General features: G+C 39.9%; 1 protein-coding gene across 3 annotated transcripts in view; it reads left to right on the top strand.

The window, feature by feature from the left end:
* STX7 (syntaxin 7) overlaps nt 1-22,542 on the top strand; it is a 42,607-nt gene that overhangs the window by 7,124 nt on the left and 12,941 nt on the right. For all 3 annotated transcript variants that reach the window (XM_006932016.5, XM_019831236.3, XR_006598307.1), the window contains exon 3: nt 20,801-20,870. In XM_006932016.5, coding sequence (XP_006932078.1) covers nt 20,801-20,870 — 70 coding nt within the window. The remainder of the gene's footprint in view (nt 1-20,800; nt 20,871-22,542) is intronic.

Here is a 22,542-nt window from a genome sequence, read left to right as displayed (position 1 = left end):
TCATTAATGAAATAAAACTTTAAAAGGATAGATATTTGGGGGACCTGGATGGCTCAGTTGGTTAAGTCTCCTTTTTTTTTTATGTTTAATTTTGAAAGAGAGAGAGAGAGGGAGAGAGAGAGAATGGGGGAGGGGCAGAGAGAAACAAAGAATCCAAAGCAGGCTCCAGGCTCTGAGCTGTCAGCACAGAGCCTGACACAGGGCTTGAACCCACAAGCCATGAGATCGTGACCTGAGCTGAAATGGGATGCCCAACTGATCGAGCCATCCAGGTGCCCCCGTCCTACTCTTGATTGCAGCTTAGATCATAATCTCATGGTTTGTGGGATCAAGCCCCTTGTTGGGCTCTGTGCTGACAGTGCGGAGCCTGCTTGGGATTGTCTGCCTCTCTCTCCCTTTCAAAATAAATAAAGATAAGCTTAAAAAAAAAAAAGATAGAGACTTATATTTGCTTTAAAACCATCTGGTTCTGGGGCACCTGGGTGGCGCAGTCGGTTAAGCGTCCGACTTCAGCCAGGTCACGATCTCGTGGTCTGTGAGTTCGAGCCCGCGTCAGGCTCTGGGCTGATGGCTCAGAGCCTGGAGCCTGTTTCCGATTCTGTATCTCCCTCTCTCTCTGCCCCTCCCCCGTTCATGCTCTGTCTCTCTCTGTCCCAAAAATAAATAAACGTTAAAACCATCTGGTTCTGGATGAGACTAAAGAGACTTGTTGACTAAATTCCCTAGGTTTGGAACTGGGGAGCCCTACAAAGAGTTTACGTTTACTTAAAACAGGGAAAGGGAAAGGGAACATACATAGTCTAAAGGACCCTGCCCTTAAGGAGCAGGGATTAACTGACAAGGGGACGTTTTAATCCATTGAGGCAGATCTAGAAGATAACTCAGGGTTCCCATAAACAACTGTGCTACACCTATCAAACACAGTGCTGCTAGACTAACCCCAGGTAGCATTTTATTGGAAATTATTACTCCTTGGGAGATAGATATAGATATAAATTTTTAAAAGATCACTGTAGCAGATTTGAGCCTATAGTTTTTTTTTTGTTTGTTTCACATTTGTTTCTGAATCACAGCTAATCACATGAGGACTATTCTAGTCACCTTGTAGTGGTCAGTATTCTGGCCCTTTGGGCATTAACTGAACTCTCTTTTGGGGTGTGTTAATACAGTGTTATTCTTTAGCTTAAAGTTTCTTGCTCTCTTTACCAGAATGTGTTAACACACTGTGAAAATACAGAATGTTTTCAGATGACCAAACCATGTGTTCTTATCTAATCATTAACTTCCCAGAAGTTACTACTCTACCCAAGTGATTTCAGTGAAATGTCAGCATGTTTTGGAGGCCAAAGGATTAAAAGGATTAGATTATGGCACTAAAAAAGTGCTGTTGTGCACAGCGATATGATATAAAAGCCAAAGAAAATAAGAATTTTTCTCTTTGTTAGAAATAGTGCTGGTCTGCAGCACCTGGGTGGCTCATTCAGTTAAGCATCCGACTTTTGATTTTGGCTCAGGTCATGATCTCGTGGCTGTGAGATCAAGCCCCAGGTCGGGCTCTAAGCTAAGCATGGAGCCTGCTTGGGATTCCCTCTCTGTCTCTGTCTCTCTCTCTCTGTGCCCCTCCCCTCCTTTCTTTCTCTCTTGCTCAAAATAAATAAATGACGTTAAAAAAATACATATATTGCTGGTTTGCCTCAGGCTAATGTGTGAAAATTAAGAGAGACTGTAATTTTAATTTAGATGTGTGGAAAAGTCAGGACCTTTATGCAAGAAAGGAGGCCAGGAGGCCTTACTCCAGAGGACAGTGCAGGTCTTCTGTGCTGGGAAAGATAAATGCATTAGGAATTCTAGGAAGAGGAGGAAGAGTGACTGTAGGCTCTGAGATTATAGAGGCAGTAAGCACCTAGTGTATGAAAGATACATGGATTGGAGATTATTTGTGAGCTTGAACTGGTAGGAGGTAAGAGTTCACTTAAGTCATGTTCCCGAGAAAGAGATTGATTGATCTGCTAGATGGGAAGTGATAAATTGAACAAGAGTTGCATACTCCTGGCATAATTGATAGCTAAGTATGTGACTGCACTGTGATTCAGGGCAGCTTTGGTGTGTGGGGGAGGGTGGTGGTAAGACCCACAACTCTGCCTTGTGGAGAGGGGCCAAGAAGCCTGGAACCATTTGGCCGTGAGAAGCCACAGTCCCCACCTTCAGCTCCTGAAGCACGGTCTTGTGTAAAATACAAGAAATGCATTCTGCGTGATCATGAAGGCCTTCGCAAAGGAACAAAGCAACAGTAGCCAGACGTCAGCTCTAGGAGGAATAGGGCTTTTGAATAATCCTGGTTATTCAGGAATGAAGTGGCTACCCTCAGGAGGAGTGACCAGCACATGGTGGTCAGATACTATTTCTCAGGTCTGGTGTTGAGAGGTTTAAACACTGGAGTAATGGTTCCAACTGAGTGACTTGTAATTATGATATTCTGCCTTCATTCAGCAAATAATTTATTGAGCACCTACTGCTGGCCAGTCATCGTACCAGACCCTTGGGAATCCAGCAGTAAGCAAAGTCCACAAGGCCCTTTTCTCATGTGGGTCGTAGTGTAAGGAAAAGCAGAGGGTTAAAAAAAACATTAATGAACAACATGGTTTCCTGTGATGAAAATGAGCATGCTGGGAGAGCAGGTGACTGTGGGGAAGCTCCCATAGCTGAGCTGGTCCTCTGAGCGAAGGCACTGGTAGTGAGAAGATACAGGACAAGAGCATTTAGATGGAGCCAGGGAGCTGGCAGTAAACTCCTGAAGCAGTCCACAGCCTGGGGTGTTCAGAAAATAGGAAAGAGAAGTCCAGTGCGGCTGGAACACAGCACCTGAGGCAAGAGTGGCTAGAGAGGAAATCAGAGAGGAGACTGAGCAGGCCACCCAGAGCCTCAGAGGCCGTCTGGGGAGTTTAGGTTTCATTCTAAGAAGGAAGACACACAGCCATATTGCTTTGGCTGCTGCTGCTTAGAAAATAGACTTTGGAGAATTTGGGGTGGGGACACGATGGCCATCTCTGGGTCTGACGAGGGAGGTGTTGGCTTGTACCAGGGTGGTGGCAGTGGGGACAGAGAACTGATGGATATTCTTTGGAGACAGAGCCAGCAAGATTTGCTGCTGAGTGTGGGTGGATTAAGAGTGAAAGAGGGTAGGGGCGCCTGGGTGGCGCAGTCGGTTAAGCGTCCGACTTCAGCCAGGTCACGAACGATCTCGCGGTCCGTGAGTTCGAGCCCCGCGTCAGGCTCTGGGCTGATGGCTCGGAGCCTGGAGCCTGTTTCCGATTCTGTGTCTCCCTCTCTCTCTGCCCCTCCCCCATTCATGCTCTGTCTCTCTCTGTCCCAAAAATGAATAAAGGTTGAAAAAAAAATTTTTTTAAAAGAGTGAAAGAGGGTAGTCCAGGGTGCCTGCATGGCTTTTGTGTTAAGCAACCAAGTCGATAGTGGTGAGTATATACTGAGGTGAGAAGGACTACAGTTCGGAAATGGGGAGAATTTTGTTTTGGCTAAGTGAAGTTCGAGATGTCTTTTAAACATCTAAGGGGAGGGGCGCCTGGGTGGCGCAGTCGGTTAAGCGTCCGACTTCAGCCAGGTCACGATCTCGCGGTCCGTGAGTTCGAGCCCCGCGTCGGGCTCTGGGCTGATGGCTCAGAGCCTGGAGCCTGTTTCCGATTCTGTGTCTCCCTCTCTCTCTCTGCCCCTCCCCCGTTCATGCTCTATCTCTCTCTGTCCCAAAAATAAATAAACGTTGAAAAAAAAAAAATTTAAACATCTAAGGGGAGATGCCAGACATCTAGTTTAGATACATGAATTTGGAGATCAGAATGATACCGGAGTACAAATGGTATTTGAAACCGTAGGTCTAAAATAATCACAAAAGAGTAAGAGAAGAGAGCTGGAGCATTAAAAAATGTAGAAGCCTGGATGGCAGGGAGAAAGTGTGAAGAATCAGAGTGACCAGTGAGGTAAGAAGAAAATCAGGATATGGTGGATTTCCAGAAATCAAAAAAAAAAAAAAAAAAAAAAAAGTTTCAAGACTGAGAGAGGCATCATCTGTGTCTAATGCTGCCAAGAGACTAAAAATTTTAGCACTGAATTTGATGAGGCAAACTGGTGACTTTGAAGAGAATGGTCCTCTGTTCGTGTTCTGAATATAAATGGAAAAAAAAAAAAGGGAGAAGGACTGACCCTTTTTCAATTAAAGAGACTTCCTAGAATCCTACTCACCTCTGCTTGTGTTATTGATCAGAGTTTAAATACAGTCACATAGCTACACCTAGCTGCTAGGAAGGCTGGATTACAGTGTGCTCACTAAAATTAGGTCTTGTTCCATTTAAGAAGGGAAAAACCAGTATTTAGTGGGCAACTGGCAGATTCCACCATGGAAGTAGAAAGAGGGCCAACGAAGTGGTTGCATTTTTCCACCACAAAAGAGAGAATCCAGTGAGAGTATAATTGCAAAAGAAAGGTCTCTGAAAGAGAGAGGGAGAGGGAAACAGATCACCAGTGTTCAGTTTGCCTGTCGTCCACTGTACGAGTCCAGGCAGAGTGTGGGGTGGACGGTAAGTGTGGTGGGCAAAGAAGGGAGAGTTCCTGTCTGAGCTGTTCTTAAATGAACTAGGAGGCAGAGGTATCAGACAGGGAGTGGGATGGAAGGCTGTTGGACGTTTATGGAAAGAAGAGAAAGTGATGAGTTGTAGTTTTGACAGTTGAGAGGATTGACATACCACAGAGATAACGAAGGGTTGTTGGGCAGGTTGAGTACTCATTTGAGACTTGGGGTCTTGAATTTAGTGAAAACAATCATCACTATGTATTGTTTCTAATTCTCAGATTCACTGAATGAATGAAGGGAAATTTAGATTAGGTAGAGTTAGTTATTGGTAAAGATCTAACCTACCAGCCAGTGCACATCACCGATAAGGACTATGAAGAAATCACGTGGAAGTGAAAGGCAGAAGTGTGAAATTTCAGTTCATTTTTTTCCCATCTGGCAATGCTAATAATACCATGATCGAATAAGATGGTACTTTGCACCACATTTAGGTGTTTCTCTTTACATCTGTGTCTTGTAAATTTGTGTCAGTACAAATTATCTACTTGTAAAAAAGAAATCTCTGGAGAATATACTGTAAGAAGGGTAATACCCTTGTCGTTAGAATATGCGCATCTGTTCAACCAGAGCTAAAGTCTTCATAAACACTTCAGTGGGGAAAGTTTATTTTCATATTAATTTTGGTTAAGATCAGTGAAAAATTATAAAATATGAACTTGTATAGTTGAGTTTATAACAAAAAAATAGCAATCAAAAATTTTTGATTCTTGGAGGGATCTAAGAGTAACATATATGAAGATTAGAATTTTTTTTAACTAGTGTATTCTGACAGGTCTCTTTTGCAAAGAGTAGAATAGATGAAATACAATGTTTTTAAGCTTTTTTTTTTTTGCCTTAAGGTAGTTTTTGTTCAAAATAATCTGTAGTCTTATCAATTTGCTTTGCTAGTAAAGTATTTAAACCATATTACCATAATTTAATTTATATTAAACAACATATATAAATATTGTAAATACTTAAATATAAAATATATTAGAAATAGATTACATTAAAATAACAATTTTTTGAGTGAGTAATAGGTATAACAAACTAGAATTTTATTAGGGATTTGTCTGTGGAGAGTTTAAAATAAGAAAAAAAAATTCTTTTTGTCTTAATGAAACTATTTGAAAATCTTCCTGAATATGGAATTTTATTGATAGATCATATGTAAGGCAACGGGGTTGGGGGGGAGGTAGAAGCAGTGAGGAAAGTTATTTGGATCCCAATGTGATCTTGATGAAGAAAATATTTTTATCCTATGAGAGAAGGTGTTCTGTTGACTCTGTCACAGAGTCAGCTAGGTATTTGTGCCCCAGCTGCTCCATCCTTTGCCTGTGGCATAGACAATACTCCGTCGATGGCCCTACCATGACATCCAGTCTTTCTCAACCCAGCGCTCCAGGCAACCATTCCCAGTAGACTGGAGTTGGCATGTAAATAAACAGTTTGTTATCCCAGGTCTAGAAGATCATCGTGCATCAAAGAAATGCTTAGATTTAACTCTCAGCTTTGGATTGAGACGTTGACAAGTAACATTTTTATTAGTAGTATCTGGAAATGAGGTATACACCCATGTACCCTTTATCACCTGTCTGTATTTTTTTTTTTTTTTTTTTGAAGCAAACTCCTACCAGTGATGCATAGTACAAGGATAAGCAAGCCTTTGTGGGTTGCAATGGCTGAGTCTGTTATATAAGGTAAATCAGAGTAGGATATTTTCCCTGGGGCCATTAATCCTTGCACAAACAAACAATATAGACAAGCGTATTCAGAACACACAGAAATAACTCATGTTTTTGAAAGAAGCAGAATAAATATATTGAAAACCATCACATAATTAAAGACATTTTTTTTATCTTAAAAAAATAGAACTATAGTGCACAGAGTAGTGCACCAACTATTAGGGTATAGCTCCATGAATCATCTGTTACAATACCACACATGCAAGTACAACATTACCAGCCCCCTGAAGCCCTTCTCATGTGTCACCCACTCCATACTCTAAGAAGATAACTTCTAACATCACTGATTAATATTGCCAGTTTCTTCACTTTAATAGAGTCAAGTGTTATGTTTTATGTTGGACTTCTTTCTCCCATTCTGTTTAAGCAGTTCATCCATGGTATTACATGTAGCTATAGGTCATTTGTTTTCATTGTTATATAGTATTCCATAACCAAACAGACCATAGTCTGTTCTTATTCTACTGTTCATGGACATTTGGAGTGTCTGGATTTTTTATTTGTCTTTATTTTTTGCTATTATGAACAATGCTGAACATTCTTACGTGTTCTTTTGTCTCATGTGTGTACCTAAGAGTTGGGTTGCTGAGTTATAGGGTATGTATGTGTTTACCTATGGTAGTTACATAAAGTAGTTGTACCAGGTAATATTCCCACCAGCTAGTGTATCAGAATTCATTTTGCTCCAAATCCTTGCCAACATTTGACGTTTACATTCTTAACTTTTATCCATTCTAGCCATAGTTCTGTCTCATTGTGATTTATATTGCAATTCCCTGATTAGAATCAGACTTTTCAGAATGTCACTGAGTTAGGAAAATGAATGAGACAGTAGGAAAGGTTTCTAATTGAGTAAGCTCTATGTGAGTGCATGCACATTTCCTGAAATTGGATCCCAATGCCAGTGTGACCTTGAGTAAGCTCTTTCACTTTCCAGGACATGATTTTCTTATATATATTTTCTGTGGGCTGGCTTATGGCCTCTCTTGACATTTAATAAGCTACAACTCTAACCAACGCTTTAAAGAATCTTGAAAGCTCTTCTAACATATGCAGGATTATTCTCTTTGTTATTAAGAGACAAATTGCCATATCTGGATCCATAACACATACTTTTAAAATTCCATAGGGGCACCTGGGTGGCTCAGTCGTTTGAGCATCCAACTTCGGCTCAGGTCATGATCTCGCGGTCTGTGAGTTCAAGTCCCGCGTTGGGCTCTGTGCTGACAGCTCAGAGCCTGGAGCCTGCTTCGGATTCTGTGTCTCCCTCTCTCTCTGCCCCTCCCCCACTCATGCGCGCTCTCTCGCTCTCTCGCTCTCTCTCTCTCTCTCTCTCTGTCAAAAATTAATAAACATTAAAAAAATTAAAAAAAAATAAATAAAATTCCATAATTGAAATAGCCTTGCCAAGACTAGCTAGAGTTCCACTAAGACTTACATATTACTTGTAAGAATTAGAAGATGAGAGAGTTGTAGTCACAAGGGATTCTGGTATGAATCGTGTCTATATTAAGGTATGAATTCAAAGAAATTGATAAATAGAATATATCGGCAGCTGACCATGAAACATAGCCATTGAAATAAAATTTTCACCAGCGGTAATGAGAATTCTGACATTTGAGTATTTTTAAAAAAGAATAATCTGAAAGAGAGTCTAAAAGTTAAGCCTGTGGAAAATGAACAAATTGGACCTATTGGTAACATAAAATACACCGAGTCGAATTTTATGAGTACAGGAGTTTTCTGCTAAAATATGCATAATATGTCATATGTACATGTGTGTTCATTCCAGAAGATTTGGGAAAGCAGAAACTTGTAGGGAGGTATAAAATGTGTGACCTTAAACCCATGTCGTGAAGGTTAAGGGAAGGTGACTGGAAATGTTTATGTTGAATCTTCATTGTTTCATTTTTTATCATTTATCTCCTATTGATTAGTTCTACACAGACTGTGTAGAGTTGCAAAAATATTATTGGTTTTCTTTGTGTTGTACTTAGCTCTCATTCTCTGTGGGTACTTTGCTTATTTATTAAAAAGAATCAGTGCTTGGCTCTTGTCCTCATAAGGTTCTTAGGATTTGAGATGACATATAAAGTCGTATAAATGTGTGAGTCCTTTGGTTACTTTTGAGAGTGAACACAGCTATTTTGATTCGAGTCTAGTGAAAGAGGCACTTGTTTTTGCATCTAACACATGACTGCACAGAAGGAAAACTAGTATCATCAACTTCTCTTTTTTGGTGCCTGGGCACACTTTTCTTTACAAAAGACCTCAGTCCTGAGGAGTTAACAAATTTACTGGAACTGTGGATTTACCCAGGAATTGGGGATGTTCCTTTTTTTTTTTTCTTTTTTTTTTTCTGGGGTGGTCTGTTGGTGGCTATTGGTGGATGGGAAGGTAGTTTATAGAGGAGGAGTTGAAACCTCATTCTCTCTCCCTCTCTCTCCTTCCTTTTCCCTCCCTCCGACTCTCTCCTAACTTGCTATTTGACATATCTACTTTTAACATCATACATCTGAAAATGTTTGGTTGGATTTTTTTTTTCCCTCGAGGAGAAAAACTTTAGTAGCTTTGATTTCATTGTTGTAATTTTCTTCATGCCTAAGGTGTTGACACAGAATAGAGAAGTAGGTGTGGAAATTAATGTCTTCTCCAAGAGAATTTTCAGAGAGTGACAACTTTTCTTTTCTCTGGTGGCTTTTCCTACATGACTGAACATGAGTGCTGTTTATGACTGAATGTGAATCTAATGGCTACAGAAGTATTTACACATAGATTCTTTTTTTTTTTTTTAATGAAAATGAGGTCACTGTATGCTTATTTTATTTGCTGCTTACGTTTTTGTCTATTATGGCCAAATAATTTTCCATTATATGAGTGTGCCACGCATCATTTAACCAAACCTGTGTTAATGGACATTTTATCCTAAGATTACATATTTAAATGTTGGAGAACTTACCATATATGCTTCTTCCACACGTGAATCCTTCTGAGGTCTATATAGATAAAGTGTGATGCTGATTAAATTCTCATGTATCTTTCTGCACCCATCTTATTAAAAACATTATAATAGGGGCGCCTGGGTGGCGCAGTCGGTTAAGCGTCCGACTTCAGCCAGGTCACGATCTCGCGGTCCGGGAGTTCGAGCCCCGCGTCAGGCTCTGGGCTGATGGCTCGGAGCCTGGAGCCTGTTTCCGATTCTGTGTCTCCCTCTCTGTCTGCCCCTCCCCCGTTCATGCTCTGTCTCTTTCTGTCCCAAAAATAAAATAAAAAAAAAAACGTTGAAAAAAAAAATAAAAAAATAAAATAAAATAAAAAAATAAAAACATTATAATATTCTTTTTTTTAGACTATAAATATAGTCAATATGCCTAGTAATTGTTTATTACAGAGTAGCCTCTGTTTTATTAAAATTAAAGTTTGTGATGGGTTATGTAGCAACCTCTCGACTGCCTTGTGGTACAGCCTGTCTGTGCATTTAGTGAGCTCAGTGTTGGTGTGGGAGCTGAATAGCACATGTAGGCCAGGTGGTTTAGTTTTGGTTTCCTGCAGTAGCTTTGACACTTCTTGTCCTCATCTCTTGGACTCTTTTTTGTCATTTCTCTACCAATTACTGAGCAGTATTTTCCATTAAAGAGTAATTGCCTTTTATACTCTTCTAGACTTTTTCCCAAAGCTGTTATTAATTGATTTGCCTATTCATTTATTTGCAAGAACCTAAAAGTCTTACGAAACAGTGTTCTGTAAGTCTTGGTACATTTATTTTTCCCAGTCTTTCTTCTTGTTGGAGTGTCATTCATTATCTTAGTCATTATTTGAAGAAACCATTGTTGCAGGAGCGTGTTACTGATACTGAGTATGGCCATCTACTTCTCTGGGGTAGTTTGGTCTTTATCCCATTTAAAGTCCAAGAGAATGCCCACAGACAATAAGATTCCCTCCTAGCCTGTGGACTATTATTTTCTTATTGAGGACTGTGAAAGCTTTTAGCTAAAAAATCCAACTCAGCCCTGCTTATTTGTGAATACACAGAGCTGTTGTGCTGTTGGAGCTTGGGAAGAGAGCTGGGCAGGATGGCCCAAGTGATTTTAGTTGTATGCTATTGCCTGTACACCCTGCTTTGTTCAAAAATCTCTAGAAGGTATGTAAGTTGGTATCTTTTAACTATGGGCATACCTGTGGAGATACTGGGGATTTGGTTGCAGACCAATAAAGTAAGTTAAATTTCCATATCCCAGTGCATATCAAGTTATATTTGTACTATCCCATAGCCTATTAAATGTACAATATCTAAAGAAACTATGTACATGCTTTGACTAAAAAATGCTTTATTGTTAACCATACTGACCATCACCTGAGCTTTCAGGGAGTCAGAATCTTTTTGCTGGAAGAGGGACTTGCCTCAAAGTTGATGGCTGCTGACTTAGCAGTGGTTGCTAGAGGTTGGGGTGCCAGTGGCAATTTCTTAAAATAAGATGACAGTGAAGTTTAATGCGTCACTCGACCCTCCCCTTCATGAACGGTTTGTCTGTAGCGTGGAATGCTGTTTCGTAGCATTTTACCTATAGTAGACCTTCTTTAAAATTGAGAGTCAGCACTCTCCAACCCTGCTGCTACTTTATCAACTAAGTGTATGTAATATTCTAGATCCTCTGCTGTCATTTCAACAATCTTCACAGCATCTTCACCAGGAGTGGATTCCATCTCAAGAAACCACCTTCTTTGCTCATCCACAAGAAGCAACTCCTTTTATATTCAAGTTTGACCATAAGATTGCAGCAACTTGGTCCCATCTTCAGACTCCACTTCTAATTCTAGTTCTCTTGCTGTTTCCACCACACTTTCAGTTACTTCCTCCACTGGTCTTGAATCTTTCACAGTCATCCATCCACAAGGGTTGGAATTGACTTCTTCTAAACCCCTGTGAATACTGATGTTTTGACCTCTTCCCATGAATCACAAATATTCTTCATGGCATCTAGAATGGTGAATCCTTTCCAGAGGTTTTCAATTTACTTTGCCCATATCCATCAGAGAAATCGCTATCTGTGGCAGCCATAGCCTTATGAAATGTGTTTCTTAAATAATAAGACTTGAAAGTTGACATGACTCCTTGATCTATGGGCTACAGAATGGATGTTGTGTTAGCAGCAACGAAAACAACAGTAATCTCATTGTAATCTCCATCAGAGCTCTTGGGTGACCAGGCACATTTGTCAATGAGCAGTAATATTTTGGAAGGAATCTTTTTTCTGAACAGTAGGTCTCAACAGTGGGCTTAAAATATTCAGTAAACCTTGTTGTAAACAAATGTGCTGTCATCTAGGTTTTGTTGTTCATCTATAGAACACAGGAAGAGTAGATTTAGCATAATTCTTAAGGGCACTAGGATTCTTGGAATGGTGAATGAGCACTGGCTTCAACTGAAAGTCACCAGCTACCTTAGCCTCTAACAAGAGAGGCAGCCTGTCCTTTGGAGCTTTGAAGCCAGGCAGGGATTTCTCTCTAGCTCTGAAAGTCCTAGATGGCATCTTCTTCCAATATAAGACTGTTTCATCTTACATGAAAAATCTGTTGTTTAGTTTAGCCACCTTCATTAACTATCTTAGGTAGATCTGGATCTGGAGAAAGGATGTTGTAGTAGGGGATAACAAGTACAAGGGCCCTGAGGTGGGAGCAGAACTGGGGTGTTAGGGGAGTGGAAAGGAGGCCAGTGTGCACGGAGCTCAGAGGGAAGAATAGGAGCCGGGGTGGGGTTGGGAGAGGCCTTGCAGGCCACTGTAAACACTCAGGCTTTTATTTCAGGTAGAACAACATTTTGAGCATTTGAATGAATGGAATGTGGAATTTTATCATATAGTCAGCATCACACTTTATTTGATCTAGATAGAACTCAAAAGGATTCATGCACAGAGGCAGCCTAAATTTTAAGTTCCCCAACTTTTTTTTTTTTAAGTTTATTTCTTTATGTTGAGAGAGAACTCAAGTGGGGAAGGAGAAGAGAGAGGGAGAGAGAGAATCCCTAGCAGGCTCCACAGCACCAGCGCAGAGACTGATACGGGGCTCAAACCCACGAACCATAAGGTCACGACCTGAGCCAAAGTCTGGTGCTTAACCAGCTGAGCCACCCAGGCACCCCAAGTTCCCCAACATTTAAACACACAGTCTTAGGATAAAATGTCTGTTAACAGAGGTTTGCTTTAATGCTGCACGACACATTTGTATAATAGAGGAGACATGGTTTCGGGCTCTACTAGAGTTCTGGATTTGTCAAGCGGTTAAGATAAATGGAGAGAGGGGCTGGAGGAGGATATATGCAAGAGAGTGAATAAGATGACTGACCATGGGGTTGAAGTTGGGCCAGGAGGCGAGTGAAGATGTGGGAGGATGGGGAGGACACGGGCAAAGTGGTAGGACCAAAGGATGGAAGGTCCTGGTGGGGCAGAGGCTTGTTGTTAGAGCCAGGGTACCAGTGGGAGTGAGCAGGACGTACAGGAGGTGGTGGTTTGTAAATAGTGTGCATGACAGTAAGATTACAGAAGCGTTATGGTTACTGGTAGTGAGCCAGCATTCCATGTGATCTTGGAGTGTGTGCCTAAGGTAGAATGGGGGACAGGGTCTTGGGGTGGGGCATGCAAAGCACTGAGCCAGGGTGGCGGAAGGATCATCAACGTGTATGCTCAAATCATGGAGAACTGAGGCAGGAGTCTAGAGTGACCATGAGCCAGGAGCTAAAACCATGGGCCAGTGAGGTGGCACGGCCGAAGAACAGTTATTACAGCTGTAATGGGGAGTAGGGACAGGGTATGTGTGTCCATTCTGTCTCAGGCTCCTTCTCATTTAGTCTTGCCTTCTGAACTTGCCTTTCTCTTTCTTGAGTTCCTCAAGTTTCTGTTTTACCAGTGCCTGGTACCTAGCCATTTCATCTACTTCATCTCGTTGGGATCTAACTTTAAAATTGCAGTGGCCTCATTGAGTTATTTTGGGCTATAATTTTCACCCCAGCTAGGTTGTGGCAGCCTTTCTTCCTGCTGTGTTTTCTTCAAAGGAGTTTTGCTCTTCTTTTCCGCAATTGTTATGGTCTTTTTGTGTGATTGCTGTATCTGTTCTTTTCCTCTTACTCAACAGAATGAATTTGGTTTTCCAAGGGGGGGTCCTGTGAAGGGAGAGGGGAGCCAAAACCCTCTGCTCAAGGGCTCATTACTGTCTGCCATGCCCTGAGGCACCGTTTCTTTCCCCCCTGCCTCTTGAAACCTCCTCTTGTGTGACAGGTCCTCCCCCTCCAGTTCTGATGCCCCCCCCCCCCCCATCACCATGGTGGCCCCACAACACACAGCTACCTTTTTGTAAAGCATCTGCCTGCTCTTCGGGAAAGAACTTTCAGAGGTCAGCAGCCTGTGGCCTCTAGCAGGGCCCAGGCTCCTCCTTCCTCCTCCGCCAGGGGGGTGTCTGGTTCCTTCTCAGCCCTGTTCCCGGTCCCACTCAGAATGTGAGCGTACTTTTCTGGAAGTGGGTACTTGCTGGTGACATCTTGGAGCTCTGCATCCTTTATTCCTTAGGGATCCCACTCATGTGTCTTCCCACTCAGGATCTGCTCTTTTCTGTTGCTTTGGACCACATGGATATATTTTTGAGAAGTTTTTGTTGTCCTCATTTCTCTGAAAACAAAACTTGTGTGTGTTTCCTCCCCCCCTCCCTTTTTGTTCTCTGTAGCTTCGGAAGGGAAGAAGAGGGAAGATTCAGGAACAGACTTACACCATGTCCCATTTTCAATCCATCTTAGCAACATCTGAGTAGCAATGCCTTGGCAAATGGATCAGAAATTAGGAGTGAGGTAACAGTTCAGAAATCACTGCCATACAAACTGGAGGTGAATTCGTGACATGGCTAACAACACTCGGCTGCTTTTGCAGCAGAAGGAGAATTAATGGGCCATTTGGTGGATGACAGAAAGGCAGCTTGTCAAGAAGGTGGGCTAGGGAGGGTCAGGAAGGCTGGAGGAGTAGGGCTTGGCCACTGGCAAGTCCTTGCCTGGGTTTGCTGCTTACACAAATCACCTTCCCAAGGGACCACACCCGCCTCCTGGCTTTCCTTCCTTCTGATTCTAGGCTCCCTCAGAGTAGGTAAGCTGAGCAGATCCATGTGATAAAATGCTAGCACTGAATATCTTTGCTAAGAGAGTGTGTAATGTTCCAGCCATCTTAGAAATCCAGAGCCTTGTTTACATACAGTTTTCAAGTGGCTTGATTTTGTAATTTGTTTTTAAGACATGCGTCAGGGGCACCTGAGTGGCTCAGTTGGTTGAGCTTTCGACTCTTGATTTCCGCTCAGGTCATGATCTCACAGTTGGTGAGTTAGAGAGCCCCACATGCATAGGATTCTCTTCTCTCCCTCTCTCTCTTCCGTCCCCTGCTCATGCGCTCACTCTCTCTCTCTCTCAAAAAATAAACATAAAAAAAAAAAAAAAAAAACCAGGAACTGTGCCCTCGGATTTAACTCTTTATTAATCTACAGTAGCTTTAAAATACCCTACATTTCCATTTTGTTAATCTACATGCCTTTCTACATTTGAAATATCTGGGAAGAAAACCAATGAGAGATTTAAAATTAAATGTATTTGGAGTGTTCTGAATTTGAGATAGCTTGCAGGTGTGCTAGTTAGTTTCAGCAAACCAGTGGGCTTGGCCTCTGGAGGCGCAGACTCCATAGCGGGCTTCTCAGCTCAAGACTCATCCTTATCTTCCTCTTACCCCTTTTTGTCTCCACAGTTTGCTTCAATTCTTTCACCGACAAAGAAGATAAGTTGCCTACCCAGGTCACAAGACAGAGCAGGAGATAGAGAGGATATTGGAAAAAAGCCCATAATTATTTTAGTAGCTGTCTTTCAGATTCTCTGGGGGGATTTCCCACTTGTGATACACTTTTTAGAAGTATAATACTGTACACATTTCTTAGTTTTTCTTGATATATGAAATAGTCCCATTTCACTCCATTTTTGTTTCTTAAAGCCTTTTTGTGTTGATACTTTTTCCAACTAGCCGATAAGATTTTTTATGATATATTACCCTGTGCACCTTGTACTCTGTAATGAACCTAACCTAATGGTTCTAACTCGAATTATAGTAAATTTACCAGCGATAGCATCTTTCGTTCTTACAGAGGCCTGTGCCGTTCCAAAATGTTTTCATATGTGTCATCTTCTGTAGTACTCGAAAGTACCCTTTGAAACAGGTAGAGGGATTGATTGATAGATGAGAAAAGAGTGGAGGAGGAAAACAGTTTATTTCTTTCAACATTTAGTTGTTTTTCTAGTTCAGTTTCAATTACATCATTTGTACATAACTGCTAGGTACTTATCACTGTCAGGCAACTCTTCCCTTGTAATTATAGGATATAACTATTCTGTGTCCATTGATACATCGTCTCTGCAGTTCTCGTAACTGTATCAGAAATGATGAAGTCTCAGTACCCTCCCTAAGGCATGGTTCACATGAGTTAGCTAACATATGTTAATATTCTTATTGTTGGGGCGCCTGCGTGGCTCAGGTGTCTGAGTGTCTGACTCTTGATTTTGGCTAAGGTCACACAGTTGTGAGATCAAGCCCTGCGTTGATCATGGAGTCAGTTGATCAGCATGGAGCCTGCTTGGGATTTTCTCTCCCCCCCTCCCCCCCCGCCCCACACCCCCTCCCACTTGTATTCTCTCTCTCTCTCTCTCTCAGAATAAATAAATAAACATTAAAAAAAGAGAATTTTCTGAAGAAAGAAAATTCTTTCAGGAGAAAGACCTAAACCCCTTCGTACCATTAGTTCTCCATGTATTGAGCTCATTCTTACAATATCCAGTTTACAAAGTGCTTACACGCATCGTTTTCTGTTGAAGTTCATGGCAATTGAGAAAGAGGTAATTTTCTCTCCGTTTGACTGTTGAGGCAATGATAGCTTAGAGAGATTAGGTAAACGGCTGAAGGTCAGCAGCTAGGAAGAAGTGAGGTCAGGTTTCCAAATCAGGCTGTCTGGCTCCGAGGCTGCTGGCTGGTCAGCATTATACTTCTGAGTGTGGTGTGGCTGACACTGAGTCAGTCTCAACATCACCTGCTCAAGGGTTTTCCTAGCCACGGTTTTGTTTTTTGTTTTTTTTTCTGTGATTGGCTGTTACAATTCTGAGTTGTTTTTTGGGTTGAGCAATGGGAATATTTACTCTTAGAAGAGAAGATAGCTGTATTCTGTTTTTTGGAGATAGTTCTTTGAATGCACTCTGTGCCTGTTAGGGCTGGCCTAGGTGCTCCCTCACGCCAGCCACTCTCACTGGTCAGACAGCATCCTCCCGCACCCCAGTGACCTCTGACAGGTTGGGACATTACATAGCCTCTCATACCAACTGCTGCCTACAATGGCAAAGATTTTTATTCTTTGCAATGAAGCATTTTTCTTAAGCACTCCACTAGATGGCAGCAGACCCATGTGGAATAGAATAGGTCTTCTGTACTGAAGTAAGAGCCAGAAAGGGGACTGCTTTGTTTTTGAGGAAATAATAATGTACCTTTTCTGGATGTGTAGGTAGTAGTATTCTCTTTATGTTATAGAAAAGTGGGATGTATTCTTTAAAGTCACCTCTCTAGAAGTGTAATGGTGCAGGTAATGCAAAAATAATGTGTTCATTGCATTCTTATAGAGGTGCATCTTGATTTAATCGTACCTCTGTGTATTAGGTGAATTTTTCTTTGAGATCCTGTTTATGGTTATGTAAAGAATTTGTTCCTTAATTTTCATGTTTCATGAAACTCTGGCGGGTACTCTGCAAAAATTTTCCTCCAGTATGCAACAAAGTAACTGTAATTCTTTCTAAATTAATGAGAAAAGAGCAGCCCTTGAAATAATCTGTCAAACCAGCACCTGTGATGTACTGATTACTTATTCTTTCTGAAAATTGCAGAAATTCAACTCCGCCTTTACATGCCTGCTTGGTGAAAAATTTGCAATGTTGTTAAATATTATACCACATAGGCTTAGTAACATAGTGAGTACTTAGTACATTCAAGTAACACACTGACTCAGAGTTTGTGAATACAAAGTTTTAGCAATTTTTACTGATTTAGGACAGGGATTGGCCAACTTTTCTCTAAAGGGCCAAAGAGTAAATATTTTCAGCTTTGTGGCCACGTCTGGTCTCCTGCATATTCTTCTTTTTTGTTGTTGTTTGTTTTTGCTATTTTTTTTTTTTTAATTCTTTAAAAACGTAACAACTAGTCTGAGCTGGAAGGCAGTACAAAACAGGCCATAATTTGCTGACACTGATGTAAAAGGGTAACACCAGTCATTGAAAATGAGGTCTCTGGAATCTTGCCAGTTCATAACATCTGAAGAAAGGACAGGCATTTGTTTCCTGATCAGTTGTAGCCAGGCTGACCGGCCTTTGTGATCTACCGAAGGGCCATGAAACTTACAGCTCAATTCTTTATCCCAAGTTAGCATACACTTATTTTTGTGTTTGCTTGCTTGTTTGCTTTGGCATACATACACCTAGATTATGCAGTAATCTTTTTTAAAAAGTCTTTTACTTCTAGCCCTTGTAGCACACTGAAAATATTGTTTTGAAAACCCCCAAATCTACATTTTTAATCTTAGCTCTTCTAAATAACTGATTTCTTGGACACGTCAGTTATTCTGTCTGATTCTCAGCATTTTTGTTTATAAAATAGGATTAAACTAATGCCACATAATACTTCTCCTAAGCTTGATTCAGTAATTTCAGCTATGTTTCCATCGGCCTTTTGTCAGCTCACATGATACCTTTGAGCCTTAAGTGTAGAGCTCTACAAATTAAAGGATCACCTTGAATCAGTGTTGACGTACTAAACCCCTCCCACTGTGCCTGATACATAGTGAATACTCAGTAAATGTTGAATGAATGAATAGTTGAGCACCCTTCCTTTTCTTAACTCCCTTCTTACAGATGCTTTATGTTAGAAATACATATCCTTTCTTACATAAGATTTGTTCTTTCTAATGCCCTTTTGTGGTCAGCTTTTAGAATATTCATTGAGTGTTGGGGTGCCTCTGTGGCTCAGTTGGTTAAGTGTCCATCTCTTGATTTTGGCTCAGGCCACCATCTCATGGTTTGTGAGTTCAAGCCCCACTTCAGGCTCTGCACTGACAGCATGGAGTCTGCTTGGGATTCTCTGTCTCCCTCTCTCTCTGCCCCTCCCCTGCTCATGATCTTTTTCTCTTTCAAAAATAAATAAGTAAACTTTTTAAAAAATGAATGAATAAATAAAGTATTCCTTGAGTGTCAACAATGTGGTGAGTGTTAGATATACAAAAACTAATAAGACTAGTTTACTTTCAAGTCAGGGAGACAGTAAGTAATGTAATTATTTCAATTTATATGCAGGTATGGCATCGGAGGTTTCAGTCTCCAGGACTGAAGTGTCCCATTTCTTACACTTTGAAACTGTTACCAGTACCACCTCCATTTAGGCTTTTTTGATTACCCTCCCATAGCAGACCAATTTTGTAGCTCTTTATTTGAAGCATTTACTCTCCTGCTTCCCCTCAGGGTTTACGTGATGTGCTTTCTTTCCCTTTTTTGGACGAGAGTGTAGGAGGCCTTATTTTCCTTATATCTTCATGAAAAAGCATTCATGAAAAGCATCTAGCACTCAATTCAGTGCATTCTGTTAGGCAGTAACATCATGGTAGCATTCCTAATTAAGTTCATTTTATAAGATACTGTGTTATTAAAAGAATTGTTGCAGAGTGAGAGGAAGGTCATCAGCTAGAACATTTGACTTGTAAGGAATTTCAGTATCTATAAAATCTAAATAGCACTGACTAAATCTGGCTTTTGTTTACAAATACCTCGTTTAAGAGTCTGCCTTTCTTTTTATGACTGCTACGAGGTCTCTTATTATTAATTACCCATATTAGTCTTGGTGGAGGTAAGCAAAATGCAGAGACTCTGAGAACAGTTTTATTGCTTTGACAATCAGGGTTTTTTTTCTCCCTAAGACTGGATCTGCGATGATATACTTCTCAGTGATCATGATATTATAACCAAGAAGATCTGGATATAATTAAGAATTCTAGGTATTAGGTGACCAAAAATAAATATGCATTATAGCTCATCTCTTTTGTTTGCTATGGTGAACATTCTTTTCTTTTCTCTTCTTTTCTTTTTTTTCTTTTCTTTTCTTTACTGTTTTTGGAAATGTGTAAATTCTTTACTTTCAGATGGATTTTCAGCTTCTACTTGACATTTTATTTGCCTGCACACATGCATAAAGCTATAAGACCTCCCCTTTTGTGAGAAATAACCTTTAAAAAAAAAAGTTGGCACGTTTATAGACTTTGTGAGCTTAGCATGAATTTTAACTCTTGACTTCTAATTTTGAATGTTTGAAACCCACAGAAAAGTATAGGGCAGCGAACTGTACCTTTTACCTGGGTTCACGAGTTGTTGACGTTTTTACACTTTTGTTTGGTATCTCTCTCTCCAAATTCAAATTTCAAAATCGAAGCCCAAGATTCTTCAGTTGCCCCACATTTTTTTTTTTATAGCATGTTTTTTATTCCGATTTAGATTCCACTCCAGAATCCAACGTTGCCTTATGGGTGCTTTAGTTCTTTAATTTGGAAAGCCCATCTGCCTTGCCTTTTTTTTCCCCATTCGTGACAATGACATTTTTAAAAGCCTAGACCAGTTTTTTTGTAGATTATCTTGCAATCTAGATTGGTCTGATTTTTTTCTCCTCATGATTAGTTTCAGGTTAAACATTGCATGGATCATATTATGACCTTCTCATTGCATCCCATCAGGAAGCTTATCCTGCCGGGTTGTCTCATTGGTGCTGCTAAATTTGATCATTTTGTTTTAAGCAACAAATTTGTCCAAGATGAAGTTAACTCTTTTATTACTAATGTCATCTGTGTGGGGATAATTTGAGATTCTGTGACTATTTTGTGGTTTCAGCATTCTTTATGATGCTTGCCTGCCTCTATTATTACATAGAAAATTCCAAATTAATTATTTCAATTCTATTATTCCTCCCTTGTTTATTAACAATAATTCATTCACTTTATATTCTACTAACTTGTGTAACTGTTACAATTATTTTCCTTACAGTTTTTATGCCTGTTAGAACTAAGTGTGCCATTGTTCTAAATGTTCTGAGGGGCAGGGAAGAAAATACTTCTGGATCATAAGTGCAGTTTTACATGTTAACGCCCGCACACAATTTCCTCTTGAAAATTAATGCATTATTCTAATTAGATTTAAATAAACCACTCATTTTTAATTTTTTCTCAACGTTTTCTATTATTCATCTCTTTATTTTTCTTTTTCTAAGTGCCCAGTTGCCTGTATTAATTTCTAACGTAATTTCTATTGCCCTAACATTTGTAACAATTATACATTTATTTTCCATCATAATAGCTGTGGAAATACAGAGGACCCTGAATCAACTTGGAACGCCTCAAGATTCACCTGAACTTAGGCAACAACTGTAAGTATTTAAGGCAAAAAAGAAAGAAAGGAAAAAAAAAAACACTGTTAGGTTACTTTGATGGTATGTCATGTTATGTTCACCAGAGAAATAATGGAAAATTAATAAAATTTTTCAGCTACCTTATTTGAACCAAGCTTTTGTGTTGGTTTTTCCTTGTTCCGGGTAAGCAGATGTTTTTCTTTGAAGAGCTAGCTTACTCCAGCAAAGCAGAACTTCCTTAGTTGCCTTTCTTAACACTTCCTGAATAGGTTGTTCTGATGGATTTTGGAAAATGATACTCTAAGCTTCTCTATGTGATTTTCTTCCCATATCTGACAGTTCCTTCAGTGACTAGATTTTTATTTGGTTTAGATCCAGTACTTACTCAATATGAATTGTTAGCCCTCTAAACACTTATACCTACATCTTTGAATTTCAGAAAGCATTAGCCTCTGTTTAAAAAAAAATAAAATAAGTTCTAATGAAGTTATGCAGTACATGTTTCAGTAAATTAATATGCTGCTAGAAGAACAGCAATGATATTTTGTGGTGTTACAGATTTTACAGTATTTTTACACAGTTTCTCACCTGAATCTTACAAAATTAGAGTGAAATACATAGATCAAAATAATTATTTTTGTTTCTCTTGTAAGGAAAATGTGTCTCAGGGGTTTGATGATTTGCCTAACATTATTCTGAACCTGAATCTTAAATCTTAATTCAGTGTTGTTACATCCCAATTGCAAGTGATAAATATGCAGTAAATGAGATCCCAAACAACATTAGCTATAGAAGGAAAAAATTGCAGGGACACCTGGGTGGCTCATGGGAGTTCGGGCCCCACGTCGGACTCGGCACTGGTGGTGGGGAGCCTGCTTGGGATTCTCGCTGTCACCACTCTCTCTCTGCCCTCCCCCTCTTGTGCTTCTTCTCTCTCTCAAAATAAATAAACTTAAAAAAAAAAAAAAAAAGAAAAATTGTAAAGAGCAAGAAATTCAAAGATAGATGGTAGGAAATCATGTTTTTTATGAAGTACAATTTGAAAAATTTATAGTTAGGTCTAATTTATACTGATGTTTTCTGCAGTGGAGAGATGTTGGGGTGGTAAAAATGCCCCAAGTTTAAATAATAACCCATCATTTGTTAAACTAAAATGGAACAGGAACACATAATTCTTAATAGTTACAATATTTGCTTAGGTTGGTAGTGGAGATTGTGAATAAGTAGATATCAGTAAGGTCTTCTTTTCAGAAATGTAGCTGTATTTCATTTCCTAAAGATTTTTAAAGGTTTGTTAAAGGCAGTGGACTTGGTAAATAGATAACAGTAGTTTGTAATTCTTCCATATCAATCAAATACAGTTATCTGTGCTTTAAAATACTCTTATATAGTATCTCATTATTTTACGGGATCCTAAGTATGACTCATATAGGTGTTTAAAATGAGAGATAATATAAATGAGAAGTACTAACGTTGTAATTTGTAAAGCATCACATTAGTATGAGCTTATTTTGTTTTCAGTCAAGTTCTTTAGTTAAAAAATCTGACTTTTTTACTTGATAAGCTAGCTAGCAAGAAGATAGATACAGATACTGATATAACTTTTTTTTTTTTTTTTTAATTTTTTTTTCAACGTTTATTTCTTTTTGGGACAGAGAGAGACAGAGCATGAACGGGGGAGGGGCAGAGA

This window comes from Felis catus, chromosome B2 (genome assembly GCF_018350175.1).
Source record: "Felis catus isolate Fca126 chromosome B2, F.catus_Fca126_mat1.0, whole genome shotgun sequence".
Classification (NCBI taxonomy): Eukaryota; Metazoa; Chordata; class Mammalia; order Carnivora; family Felidae; genus Felis; species Felis catus.
The sequence above is the reverse complement of the archived record's forward strand: the minus strand, read 5'-3'. Positions and strand labels throughout refer to the sequence as shown.